At 38.9% G+C, this 14843-nt stretch overlaps 1 protein-coding gene across 1 annotated transcript in view; it reads left to right on the forward strand.

The window, feature by feature from the left end:
• The window catches only part of Taf4b (TATA-box binding protein associated factor 4b), a 103777-nt gene that overhangs the window by 18945 nt on the left and 69989 nt on the right, over nucleotides 1-14843 (forward strand). Inside the window, exons 4-7 of the mRNA XM_051202077.1 lie at nucleotides 596-736; nucleotides 825-947; nucleotides 2807-2896; nucleotides 8545-9144. Coding sequence (XP_051058034.1) covers nucleotides 596-736; nucleotides 825-947; nucleotides 2807-2896; nucleotides 8545-9144 — 954 coding nt within the window. The remainder of the gene's footprint in view (nucleotides 1-595; nucleotides 737-824; nucleotides 948-2806; nucleotides 2897-8544; nucleotides 9145-14843) is intronic.

Below are 14843 nucleotides of genomic sequence, written 5' to 3' on the forward strand. Positions count from 1 at the left end.
GTGCGCATGTGTGTCTTGTCTTGTGTGATCACCTGTGTATGCACATGTATTGAATGAAGTTTCTTCAATTGCTTTTACCTTATTTTAGACAGGGTTTCTTATTGAACCTGTAATTTGTCATTTGGCCTATAGTGAGGAATATTCCACCCTGAGATTTACCTGTCTCAACCCTACAAACATTGGAATTACAGGAGTACACCACCATGCCCAGCTTTTATGTGGGCTCTGATGATTGGAAATATATTTTATTAACATTTAAAGGACTTTTTTTGTGTGTGACACTGTTTTTCATAGACTACCCTAGGGATAGACAGTAAATTTCATTCCTATTTTTGCTTTTGTAAATGGGTATCAGTATTAAGTAACTTGCTGGTAACTAATACTGTAATAAATGACAATGAAGAGTAGAATGGTAACTGGGAGTGGAATGAAGATCTGCTCTAGCTCAGAGTTTGGATAAAGTGCCTTAGGTTTTTAGAGTACCGCTTGAAAGCAGAGATGTCGAAATTCATTTGTAGTCTTTTTAGTGTAAAGTGAAGTTTCCACTACAGTAACATAGCAATACATATTTAACTTTATGTTGAATTAATTTCAGTCTGTGGCTGTACCTCCTGTCAAGCCAGTGAATACTGTAACTATCCTGAAGCCATCAAGTTTGGGAGCAATATCTACACCCTCAAATGATTCCAATCTCAAAGCAGAGACCTCAGTAGCTGCTCAGACTAATCTTTCTCCGGTAAACTTTCACTTATAATATTTTTTTTTTTTTTTTGCTATATTCTCTTTCCTGTTTGCTAATATTTGTGATTATTTTTCTATATCAGACAGTGCTGGAAAATGTGAAAAAATGCAAAAACTTCCTTTCAATGTTAATAAAACTAGCATGTAGTGGATCACAATCCCCTGAAATGGGACGGAATGTGAGGAAGCTCGTGGAGCAACTTCTGGTAAGTTAGGACTGTCCATAGGACACATTTCAAAGGGAAATGATGTTTCAAATATACTTGCTAAATTTGTGTCATTAAAGCTTTGTAATCACATATAGAAAATCACATATAAATATCTTTAATGTGTTTAATTTTATCATATGTCTAAGATAAACATAATATGAATTTATATTATTTTTATGCCAATATTTAAATGTATATTTTGTGGACGGATAACAACTCATTAAATATCCTTTTTAAATCTATGATCTCAGACCAACAGACAGTAGTTCCCAAAATTTTAGTATAGAATATCTTAATATTCTTAAAGATAAATAAGCCCTCAACAATTTTTTGGGGGCTGGAATTAAAACTAAGTATTAAAGCTATTCAATGAAGAATAACAAAACTGTTGAATGTTAACATATGTAAAATTTAAAGAAAAAAATATGTTTTCCAAATTAATGAAACTGAGTAGGAAATGACATTGATTTGCATTTGTAAATTTGATGTTGTACTTAATAGAAAGCAGCCAGATATTCTTTTCTTACTCTATTTTGTGATGGGTTGTTGGAGAATTTGTTGTCAGAGTTAGCGAATTATTGTTTTCTTGTTAGAATATTGAGCATTTTGGTAGCTTTTTCTAGATCTGTGTGGATATTGTTTAGTCTACTAGGTAATTGTTACTCTGGTGTATAATTTTTGTAATAGCATGCATTGTTTAAAACAAAATGTTGATTATTAGAATTATGCAGCTCTTCTAGATATGTAATGTATTTCCATATATTTAATGTATTAAGGTAACTGGTTCCTTATGTTACATAATTTTGCATATGTATTACATATAGCTGTAAATCTATGCCTTTGTCTACCTACCCACCTTACATCTTGTGTGTGTGTGACTGTGGTATGTGTAAGTGTGTATGTGCATTTCATACACAGAGGCCAGAAGGGTGTGTCAAGTACCCTTCTGTATCACTGTGCTTCATTTGTTTGAAGCAGGGTCTCTCATTGAACCTGGAGTTCATGTCTTTTTGCTAAACTGGTAGCAAGCGTACCTTAGTAATCCTGTCACTGCCCTGGTAGCACTGGGACATGGGAGATTATATTTGATTGTTATGTTGATGTTGGAATCCAAATTCAGGTCTTTGTTACAGTGCGAGCTCTTAAAACCACAAGCTACCTCTATGTTACATGAGTATTCCTTGTTATTTCAATTTTGTTTTGTTGGTTTTTTGAGACATGGTTTCTCTGTGTAGCAAACCTGGCTGTCCTGAATTTACTTTGTAGACCAGGCTGGCCTTGAAATCACAGAGATCTGCCCGCCTCTGCCTCCCAAGTGCTGGGATTAAAGGTGTGGGCCACCACTGCCAGGCTACCCTCAACAGTCTTTTTAAAAAAGCTTTACATTCTAGGAAGCTATTTCAGAGAAAGTTATAAATCTTCCAGAATTACGATTCTTTGCATATTGGAATCTTCTTTATGAAAAGAATACTGTGTTTACTGTAGTCTCTGATTGGACATGTCTACTTCTTATTCATTTAGTTCTCTGGTGACATAAGATAAAAAGTCTTTCTGAAGTTGTAATTTACCACTTGTCTACAATCATGAATTAAGTACTTTGCCTCATTTAATTTTTAAGGGACTGGCTCACTGCTGTCAATGCTGGCCTTCATCTCCTACACTAAAGTGATGCTCCTGTGTCATCATCCTGAGTAGCTTGCCTCACAGGCTCACCACTACAACTAATTTTGTTTCTTAAAATATTTGTAAATTACAGGTGTGTGTGTGTGTGTGTGTGTGTGTGTTTGTGGTCAGGATGTAAAATAAATAAAATAAATTTGTATATCTAAAAGTGCCATCTTTCTCTCATTTCTTAGGATGCAGAAATTGAAGCAGAAGAATTTACTAGGAAACTATATATTGAACTCAAGTCTGCACCTCAACCACATCTTGTACCTTTTCTTAAGGTAGGGGTATATTTCTTTGGAGAAATTGTTTGGGTTAAATTGATTTAAAATCTGAATGTTTTAATGTGACTGGAAATCAGTGGGAAGATACTAACGTTGAATGAAACTATAGCACTTTTGTAAAGTATAAGACAACATTCATAGTATTGACTTGAGCAGTTTAGATAAAGAGGCCTAAAGTAACTTAAGAAACATTCACTTGCTCTTAGTTACTTGGGCAAGGGGCTTATATCACATGTGTGGAGGTCAGAGCACAACTTGAATGAGTAGGTTTTCTCCTCTCCCATGGAGGTTCATGGTATAGAACTCTGGTGCTAGGTTTGACGGCAAACATATTTACCCACTGAGCCATCCCACTGGTTCCCCACAATGTGAGCTTTCTTGCCTGTCAGGGTTCCACTTCCCTTGAACTCTAAATAAACACATAGATGCTATATTAATTATGAATCTGTTGGCTGATAACTAGCTCTTTCTTAATTATTAACCCATTTCTATGAATTTCAGTATTTCCACATGGTGGTCTTATACTGGAGAAGGGTCCGAGCCTCTGACTCCTTTGGTGGTTCACATGGCGACTGTTCTGGGGGTGGAGGGATGATGACTGTCTTCCTGCCTTCCCCAGAATTCTCCTCGTCCTAGTTCTACCTATCTTCCTGCCTCATTGGCCAGACAGTGTTTTATTCATCAATCAATAAGAAACATTTACACAGGACTTCCCTCATCAGCTCCTCTTTTCTGTCTAAATAAAAAGAAGGATTTTAACTTTAACATAGTAAAATTATATATAACAAAACAGTTATCAAATAAGAACTATAGTTAACAATATTTATCCATTAACATTTGGCAAAATTTAATGAAAATATTCTATCATCTATCCTATCTTTGTGAGTCTAAAGTTTTATATGTAATTTATTATTATAACTTAGAAACTATAACCATAACTATCTGTCTTCAACTCCATCAAAGACCACAGAAGGATAATATGTAAACTCTAGAATTGACAGAGACATCTCGCTGCCTAGACAGTAACCTGAAGTTTCTTTGTAATGTTGGAGCATCCGTCTTTAGCCCATAGGTCATGGTGTGTCTAGTAGATTTCTCAGTCTACCTGTCTGCCTGTATTGGCAGTTTGTCAGTCATTTTTCTATGTGTCCTGCAGAATGTCTGGCAGAATCTTTCACGAAGTAGGAACTTCAGGACTGTCCCATCTTGTTTTAGCAAATTTAGCAGTTACTTTCCTGTGGGTCCTGCATGTCTTTGTACATCTAGAGCCATAGCTAGGGTTGGGCAGATTTTTCTGGAATGTAAAATCACCCATGGACATTGTGTGAATGCCCTGACTTACTTGCTATTTATTGAGACAATAGAGGCATTGCCTCTAAGGCCCCTTCATTCCTAATGATTTTTAATTGTGGGTTCTATTCATAGCAGTGATATTTTCCTTTTCCATTGGTGCTTTGCCCCTATTGTGTGTACTGTAAGGGAGAAGGAGAAAAATTGGTGACTATCTGCTGTGACAGATGATGTCAGTCAGCTTTCACTTGTAACAATAAATGTTGAGGTGTTAAGCTTTTAAGAGAAAGTCATGTTTTGGCTCAACAGTTTTTTTTAGAATTTTTGATTTGTGATTGCCTATGGTTTTAGCTCTGTGACAGCGTATCATGACAGCAGCGTGTGATAAAGTCAGACTGCCTGTCAGGTGGCCTGGATGTGAAAGAGAAAGAAACTAGAGTCCTGTAAATGGCATGCCCCACTGGCCGTAAGATGAGGGTTCACACTGGGCCCCACCTTTTAAGAATTTCTACTAGTACTTTTCCATGGTGCCAAGCTGGAGTCCAGTCCTCTAATACACAACCTTTGAGAGGCGCTAAGGTTTATCTCAACCACAGCAGAAGACATGATGTGCATTGTTCACACTTGATTGCCATATGACCTTTTGAGAATAGATACCAGATAGTATTTTCTGTTTTAGAGAGAACAAAAACCAGTTAAATTTCATTATCTTTGTTTGCCCAGGATATATTCATTTTTAATTTTGAGTGTTTTGCCTGCATGGATGTAAGTGCACTGTGTGTTTCTTATCCCAAGAGGTCAGAAGGTGTTAGATCCCTTGTAACTGTAGTTATGGATGGTGTGAGTTGCCATGTGGGTGCTGGTAACCAAACCTGGACAATCTACCATCAACCATTAACTACAAATAAATAAATCCCCAGGGAAGTAGTGGGGGCTTGTGTGCCTTTCACCTTCTACTACACAATGTTGAAGGAACAAATTTTGTGCTGATCTTTGTCTTAAAATAAGTTTTTGTTTCGAGAATTTCATAAATTCATACTGTATGTTTTAATCATATTCATCATGTCCCTCCCATCCATAGTTTGATGCTATGTTCATTTAATAGTCCTTATTTAATACTCCTCCCAAGTTCATGTTTTTTTTAAATTATTATTATTATAAACCCAGTGAGTTCAGTTTGTGCTACCCATATGCTCATGGGTATAGGACGTTATCTGTTGTGAGGCCAACCTACCAGGAGCCACACTCCTAAGGAAAACTGACTTTCCCTCCCTCAGAGACCATTAGCTGTCAATAATTCCTCAGTTAGAGGTGGGGGTTTGTGAGCTTTTCCCCATTTTATGATGGGGTGTTGATGGCCTTGATTTAGTTCTGGTCTTGTGCAGGCAGCCAGAGCTGTTAATGCTCGTGAGTGAAGTCCTGTCATGTCCAGAGGACTCTATTTTAGATCAGTCCTTCTGACCTGGTCTTTACTTTTTTGCTCGTTCTTTGGCATGTCCCATGAGCCCTGAGGGGAAAGATCATTATATAGATCTCTCATTTGTGACTGAGTCTCTTCACTTTGAACAGTTTTGACTTTCTGTGCTAACTGCCACCCACTGACACAAAGACACTTCTAATATCTGAGAGCTGCACTGATCTGTAGTTTAGAGTTAACAATTTAGAGACCAGTTTGGTATTATGTTCATTTAACAGAATAATAGTAGTAGGATCCCTCCTGTGGCATATGAGCTCCCCCAAACATTGGTTCCTGGTCAGGTTCACAGTACCAGGCATGTATTATCCCTATAATATCCTTGCCAGCATTGCACCCATGTGTGTATTTTTGCTAAGCCACTTATTACTGTAATTCACAGAGTGTTTCTCTAGCTAACACAGTTGATGACTTATCTCTGGCAGCATGCATAGTACCTTCCAGTACTGTGAAGCTAACCAGTAATGAGCTAGATCAGTACTAACTTGATTTCTCCATGTCCTCTGGGACCTCTTCCATAGTAGGGTCTTACCAAATGGAAATAGCTTGTATTGCTTTCAGGGTCTCTGTGACAACCTTGGCTAACAAGTTGAAGGGATGTATCCCACACTTTTACTGTTTTCTTTTTTTTTTAATCCCTTCCCTCTATCTTCCCATCCTTTTCATCACTAAAATCTCTGTAGACCAGGTTGGCTTCAAACTCACATAGATTTGCCGCTTCTGCTTTCCAAATGCTGGGATTAAAAGCTTGCACCACCACTGTTGACCCCATTTTCTCCTCTTTTATGCAGATCTTGTGAAGGTAATCATAGCTTGACTCTGTTCTACATGGGCCATCCCTTCCTCTAGTGCTGTAACATTCTTTTTTATTTGTTTGTGTTTTGGTTTTCTTTTCTTTTTGTTTGTTTGTTTGTTTGATTTTTCGAGACAGGGTTTCTCTGTGGCTTTGGAAGTTGTCCTGGAATTAGCTCTGTAGACCAGACTGGCCTTGAACTCAGAGATCCACCTGCCTCTGCCTCCTGAGTGCTGGGATTAAAGGCGTGTGCCACCACCACTCTAACCCAGTGCTCTAACATTCTTTACCCCACTTCTGTGATATTCCCTGAGCTTTGAAGGGGTTGATATACATGTCTCAGTTATAACTGGCCATTCAATGGCTACTTATCCTAAACACTTTGACCAATTATTAGTTTATATAGACTACTGACTACTGCAAAAAGAAGCTTCACTGACCCAAAGCTAACACTAATCTAGAGATACAGTTATTTAGAAAGCAATTTGGTGAGTATATAATGCTCATTTAACTAAAGAACAGCAATAACATTGTTACTAGGGCTTATGATCTCCTCAACCAGAAGATTTCGAACCAGTTCATAGCAGCAGGGCTTCAGATCTAGTCAGAAAGCAATTATCTCTTCTGTAGTAGTGGGAAAGTCACTGTTGCACTAGTGGCTGCATCTTGCTTGGCTTTGTGCATGGAGAATACATAGTTGAATGAAACCTTTGGTGGCTTTCCCTGGAACAGCCTAAATGGCACATCTGAGGACTGTGAGGGGTACTAGCATGGATGAGCTGCCAGTCCAGTTTCAACTTGCTTTTTTGTTTTGTTTTGTGACCATATGCAACAGGGTCTTATTTATTAGTCAGGTCTAGTGAGCAACCAACAGCAGTGGCAGTTGCCTATGTTGTTTGGGGGCCTTGGGACTTTGACCAACAACCTGAAGCAGTAGCCCAATGCTGGCAATGAGAAATTCCTTTACTGACCTCTGGCTTCTGCAAGCAGCTGTATCTACCACACAGGATCCTCCTCCATTCTAACTCTTACTGTTTTCTAATAGCTTACTAAGCATTGGATTTTCCTTTTTCCTCCATACTTTCTAGTTTTAGTTCTCTTTCCCCATCCTCCAGCCTCTCTTTTTGTTCCCTCCTCACTTACACCTTTCTACTGACAGTATCACCTCCTTTTCTGTCATGAGTTGTAGTACTTGTTCCTCGCCTCCATAAAGAACCTTTTCTAAGGCGTTGAACTCTAGTACCCTAGCTAAATTCACTAACCTAACCCACCCCCCTCCTTCCTTTCCTTCCTTTCCTTACTTATTTGGAACTCACTTGTAGACCAGGCTGGCCTTGAACTCAGATATCCTCCTGCCTCTGCCTCCAGAGTGCTAGGATTAAAGGAGTGTGTCACCATTCCAGGCTGTATCTGCTTTCTAAGGACCTGTGAATTCTCCTTCTTCTCTCTCTCTCTCTCTCTCTCTCTCTCTCTCTCTCTCTCTCTCTCTCTCTCTCTTTTTGAACACTTGATATCTGCTGGCATCACTGAGAGAGCTTGGGGGTTAAACGCTACACAAAGAGGATAGAATTGGCATTTCAGCTTAATCTTGGTCATGGTTAAGAAATAATTAAAGATACACTTATATTGTCTGTTTAACTTTCATTAACATTTGTTGCCAACTAGTTTTTCTGAGAAATTCCTTTTACATTTCCAGCTAAAACATATTAAATCATTTTTTTTTGTCTTTTATTTTCATGGAAAGGCTTTACATCCAATGTTTGAAAGCTATGAAAATGACCTAGATTTTTCTATGTTATGATAATCAATAATCTTTGTGTGGACTTAGATGCGTAGAGAGATGTGTTTTATTTTACCAAGTTGATCATTGACATGTCCAAAATAAATTTAATATTTTGTCTTTTATATTAATATTTCTCAATGAGAAAGCAATTTGGCCTTTAAATTATGTATACATATATTGATAGAAAACAAATGATACTAGTTTTCTCAGATGAAACATTTGAGATACTTTATGTTGTTAAATACAAATTTTGCTTGCTTTAGCTTATTCTGTTACCTTTATGTTCTTTTCTCTACCTTTTCTAGAAGAGTGTGGTTGCATTACGACAGCTTCTCCCTAACTCCCAGAGCTTCATTGAGAACTGTGTTCAGGAGATCTCTAGTGAGGTGGTCGTTGCCTCTTGTACCACGACAGCAACGACTTCTCCTGTGGTGACAAGTACTGTTTCCCCAGTCCTTGTCTCTGGAGCAACAGCACCCAGAACTCTGTCTGTTCAGACTCTGAATGCACTCTCTGGTCCAGGAGGAGCAAACACTGGAGTTGTGGCATTGCACTCTGTGACTCCAGGTGCTGTAACAGGAGGTTCAACACCTGCAACTGTTTTGCTCCAGACTTCAAAACCTCTTACACCATCAGTACCAAATACAGTGACAGCAGTATCCATTCATCCTGAGAAGCCAGTCGTGTCTGGGGCAGCAGTTACACTGGCCCTTCCATCAGTAACTTTTGGAGATACTTCAGCTGCACCCGTTTGTCTTCCGTCTGTGAAGCCTGCCATTACCTCTGCTGGGACCAAACCTGATAAACCCGTCATTGGCACTCCGGTCCAGATCAAGCTTGCACAGCCAGGCCCCCTTCTTCCACAGTCAGCTGGCATTCCACAGGCCGTCCAAGTCAAGCAACTAGTGAGTACCAGTTCATTTCTTCCTTAACTACTTACTCAGAAAACTTCACACATTCAGGAGATTGACAAGACTTTGTATACTTCCCAAATTTGACTAGTTGAGATTCTTTTAGCCTCACCTGTTCAGTTTCCCACTTTATGGTTGCACAGAGAAGCTCACACAAAGTGTTTACTGAACACTTGAGAGGAGTTGTGGAAGTTGTGAAAGTTGTGATAAAAGTCTATTTTATTTCCTACTCCCTATCCACTTTCCTTTCTTCTTTTTCAGTGCTAGAGATAGTGCAGAAATACCTTAGGCATTCTAGGCAAAAATTCTGCCACTGAAATATATCACTGGCCTTTTTTTTTTTTTTAACTTACTGCCAAGTTGGCTTTAAATATGTAATCCTGGGAATACATAATTGTGCCCTCAAATGACTGTGTATTTCTTAATAAAAAGGATGGTTTTATATTAACATAGCCAAACCTGTTGTCACACAGGGGGCATTAAGATAATATTTATTGTTCCAATATTAATCTTTAAATAATAATTGTTTTAACATTTATTTATTTTGTTTGATATGTGTGTTTTGCTTGCATGAATGTATGCATGGGATTCACAGATCCTCTTCCCTCTGATTCCTAAGTGTTGGGATTACATTACTATAATTATTTAAGAGTCTAATTATTTGCTAGAAGTCTCTTTTATGTTATTGCTTCAATATTACATTAAGTCTAAATATGTTTGGGAGCTATTACATAGGTGATTGTTATGATGACCTTATTTTAGTACTGAAGATTGAAACTAGGGCCTCGTGAATTCTGGACAAGTGTTCTTTCATTCAGCTGTTACTCCAGCCTTTTGTTGTGGTCTCTCTCTCTCTCTCTCTCTCTCTCTCTCTCTCTCTCTCTCTCTCTCTCTCCCCCCCCCCTCTCTCTCGTGTTTATGTGTGTTTATTTACAGGTATGTGGAAGTCAGAGGTTGATAATGGATTTCTTGTGGATTTCAGTCCATCTTGTATTCTGCATATGTGCAGTCTCCCTTGGAGGTGTGGGCTATTTTTCCTACTTCTGACACCAGATATCGTGGTTTAATAAGGATCAGGATAAACAAATAGGCCGAACAGATGTTTATTCAGGGAGAAATAACTTACAACCTAGACAGATGAACATCAGCAGGTTCCACCGGATGCTCTCCTCTCTGCCTCCCACCAGCAAGAGAGTGTTCCCTGGGCTCCTCCTCAGACCTAGTTTCCCAGGTCACTTCCACCCCTGTCTCCACCCCCAATGGGCGTGGTCAGTGCCACAGATGCCAACAAGGTGAATATTTCACTACATATGTGCCACCTGTTTTCTGGTGCCTTAAGAGGCCAAAAGTGGGATTTGTAATTACAGAGTTGTGAGCCTCCCACATGCAAATGAACTTGTGTCCTCTGGAAGAGCAGAAAACACTCTAACACTGAGCTATTTCTCCATCCCCTTCACACAGTTGTATCCTCCTGTTTCTGCCCCCCAGTATTGGACTACAGGCATGCTGGGAGCACTATCCATTGAATCATTTTCCACTACATTTTGTCTTTCAAACAGGCCAGGCGGTAGTGGTGTAGGTGGTGATATACACCTTTAATCCCAGAACTTGGGAGGCTGAGGCAGGTGGATCTCAGTGATTTCTAGGTCAGCCTGGTCTACAAAAGAGTACCAGGACAGCAGGGAAACAAAAGAGTCAAAACAAAAGTCCCAGGGTCTTGCTCAGTTGCCATGCTGCATTGACCCTTCAGTCCTCCTGCCTGCCTCTCCCTGCTCAGGGACTAGTATAGGCCTGTGCCATTCACTAGGCGTGGCTCTTATTTGGAGTTTTGCTACTAATATTTAAAAAAAGATAAGGAGTAAAGGAGAAAGTAAAGAGAATAAGAGTGCATTTTTATTCTTGGTATGTTGAATATATTCTTTGTTTAAAAGAAGGAAGTTTTAGCTGCTAATTTGTTTATTATTTAGAATTTTATACTTTATTAAGGAAAAGACACTCAGTATCTATCCAGATGGGGTTTCTCTGTATAGCTCTGGCCATTCTTGAACCCACTTTGTAGATCAAGGAACACCAGATCTGCCTGCCTCTGCCTCCCAATTGCTGGGATTAAAGGAGTGTGCCACCAGCACACATTTTATCAGAAGACTATAAAAGTATTGTTAACTCGTGGGAGCTGCTACATGGTGAGTTAATTTGCAGTTGCTTTTCTAAGTTCTTAACACAGACTGCTGTTCTTTTGGTTATTTGGTGATTGCTGTTGTTATATTGTTATGTTATGTTAGATATGCTGTTTTGGATCTCTTGATGTAGTTCACTCTCTTCAGTGTATGATTTTAAGAGGCTGCATCTGCCCATTATTATTGTCTTTAAGACAACTTCAGGCATAGTAGGTGGCTGGCATTGAAGGACAGTCTTAACAGTTAAATAGTGAGGTAACAGTCATTTAGAGAGCCCTCACCTCCTTATCTCTTAACACTGTGTTTGAATTAATATATAAGCTGTGGCAGGATTTCACTGGGTACCTGAACTTAAACTGAGATATGAAACATTTGTTTTTGTTCAGACCTGCTCATCTACTTTCCTGTCTGGCTTTAAGGAAGAGATCATCTGTTTATAGTAGGCCCTTTCTGAGATGAGCCTCACTTCAATACTACTTTTCTTTAATAAATGAAATAAATAACATCTTTTATATCATAAGATGTCATATCTTTTTGGTCTCCTGATACATAAATGTGGCCATTGGTGAGACGTCCAACAATACTGCTAACCAAAAACTTTATCTCTTTTAGCTTCTCTTTGCCAAAATAGTAAAATCTCAATAATACTCTTTGTTCTGCAGTCATCCAATCAGTGACCATGTCTATATTCATGCTATGATTTTATATCTTTAGTCTTTTGCATAAGATCTCTAACTATGCTTCAAGTTGTAAGAATTCTTCCATGGTTTCAATTACATGGTTTCAATTCATATTATCTTATGAAATTCTACATTTTACCTACCACCAGTTTAAAAAGTAAGTTTGTTACTGCATATTCACTTCACTTTCTATCTTTTCCTTGTTGATTATTGTATATTATATTCAGGGGTTCTATGAACTAAATTGTTCAATTTCTTTTAGGTGAGAGCTTTTTATTTTGTACTCAAAGTAGATAGGAGAACGTGCTTGGTAGTTTTCTGAATTTTGTAAGAATTCAGATCTTGTAAAGACGAATCTTATTGGCTCTTCGTCATTTTTCCCATAGAAACTATACACTCAAAGAATACTAAACTTATTAGTTTATCCTTAATTTTCTTATATAGAAACAATCAGGTGAGTTTTATTATCATTTAGCAGTTTTGATCTGGCAGCTAAGGATTTGAAGAGCTCTAACCCCAACCCTAACCCCAACCCCATCCCCACTAATGAAGCAGGTAGCAGTAGAGAAAAACTCATCACAAACAGGAGCAGACAGAATCAGCAGTTGGAAAAGGCTTTTATTGAGGGTGAAGAAACACATACTGCAAACACACAGAGAAAAAGAGGACCCAGGACTGAAAATCCAGTCTCAGAGTTGGTCAGTGGGAGCATAGGATTGCTGATTAGTTAACAGCTGTTTTGTAACTTGTCCTGCCTTGCTTTTACCTTGTTGAGCCAGTGCATCCACGTGGGGCCTTCTGGGTAGAGAAGCCCTGGAAGTCCTTGTTTCAAGTTGCCAGGCTTTTGTCTGTCTAAGGTCAGGTGAGGAAGAAGCCATACATCTTAGAAGATCATCATCTTTATTATCTAGCTGTGGCCTCTCCCTGTTTTTTTTTTCCTACCAGGGAATCTAACTCCTGGTTTCTTAATTTGATGCTTGAAAGTTCTCTTTTAGATATTTGTGTAAAAAATTATCTTACCCATTGAACAGAAGTTAAATTTTAATTAGCAAAAGTAATTTAATTCAGAACAGCAAAATTGTAATTTCAGTCAGTTCATTTTTAAAATTTAAATTTCTAAAATTAATTTTACCAGATAAAAGTAAAATCACACAAATCACATGATTTGCAAACAAAATTCAAGAATGAGAAAGTTAATTAAAAATCCAGCCCCCTCCAGGCAATTTTGGAAAGTAAACTGAATATTGTGGTGGAGATGGAAGAAACAAAACTATAGGGAGAAAAGTCAGAAACACAGAGCTCCTTTTATTATTATTATTATTATTACAAAAGTCATATTTTATGTAGTAAAACATTATGTGGACAGGGAAATGTGCAACGTTAGAGGTATCAGGGTGGAGGTTCTACAGCATAGTTGAGACCTGATTTTGGGGAGAGTATATGGTAACTTTGGTAAGGGATGCAGAGGTTAAAGGTTGGAAGACTTGGGGTAGAAACTTCTACCTGCCCTTCTAGTACTGGGAAGAAAAGTCTGACCAGGAAAGGTGTGTCTGTCCTGTGAGTTACCCTCTATCAGCAGCTTCAGGAGACAGACCATCTTGAGGATGATGAAGTCCACCTTCACAGGCAGTTCAAAACAGGTTCCACAGAAGATGCCCAAAGTAAATAAGGAACTAAAAGTGTCACTCCTCCCAATATACAGTCTGAAGTGAGAAATGCCAACAGCTAGGTGAAGTCTGGATTTAGGTTGAGTCTGGGAAACTAGAGCTGGAGGTCAGTCAGAGCTCCACAATGAGAGCCTGTCTCAGAAACAGATGGAACCAACCCTAGGGGCAGGATATCATACAACTCATTGTTAGAGTGCTTGTCTACCAAATATGTGGAGCCCCAGGTTTTAATACCCAGTGTTGCAAAACAAAAACAAGTAACCAAACTCTCAGACCAGTAAGTCTGACATTTTTTGATGGCTTAGCTCAGGGTCCTAAGGTTCCCTGGCCAATAGAGCTTCCCCCCCCTCCCCTCCCCCATCCTCCAAATAAGGATCATACATAATTTGGAAGGTCCCCAAGAGACCTAATGTGGGGCAGATGTAGGAACAGCAGGCCAGCTTTCCAGGATCCTCCAGATGAGCAGGCACAGCACAGTTGCCTCCACCAAGCAGCAAAAGGCCTGAGGCTGTGCCTAGCCCAAATAGAGGGAGGTTCTCAGCTCTTGCTTTTGAACATCAGATACCAAAGGGTTGTAGAAATTCTGGATGATGGAGTTGGCCATCTGGAAGACAGGAATGAAAGTCATGGCCACAGAGATGACAAAGATAATCCCAGAGGGGCTGGAGAGATGGCTCAGAGGTTAGGAGCACTGACTGCTCTTCCAAAGGTCCTGAGTTCAATTCCTAGCAACCACATGATGACTCACAACCATCTATAATGAGATTTGGTACCCACTTTTGGCCTGCAGGGACACATTCAGGCAGAACACAGTATACACAATAAACAAATCTTTAAAATTAAAACAAAAAAGGAAGAAAATATTTAAAAAATAAAAGATAACCCCAGAGACTAGCACCAGTTGAGGCTTGGAATTCTCCATACATGTAATGCACTTTGCTCCAGCAAGATACCAAAATGCCAAGCAGGACAATGAGGAGGGTGATAGCACAGAGGGCTTTTGCAGCTTGTAGGTCCTGGGGCAGTGCCAGTTATATAGTAAGTCATAATACACCTTGCACTCCACCTGGACAGTGCTCTGAGCCACACAAGACATACTTAAGTTTTACATTTTTATTACAGATAATTATAATGTAGGATAAATTGTTTTTGTAAATTTTTACTCAGAA

This window comes from Phodopus roborovskii, unplaced genomic scaffold, assembly GCF_943737965.1.
Source record: "Phodopus roborovskii unplaced genomic scaffold, PHOROB, whole genome shotgun sequence".
NCBI classification, from domain to species: Eukaryota; Metazoa; Chordata; class Mammalia; order Rodentia; family Cricetidae; genus Phodopus; species Phodopus roborovskii.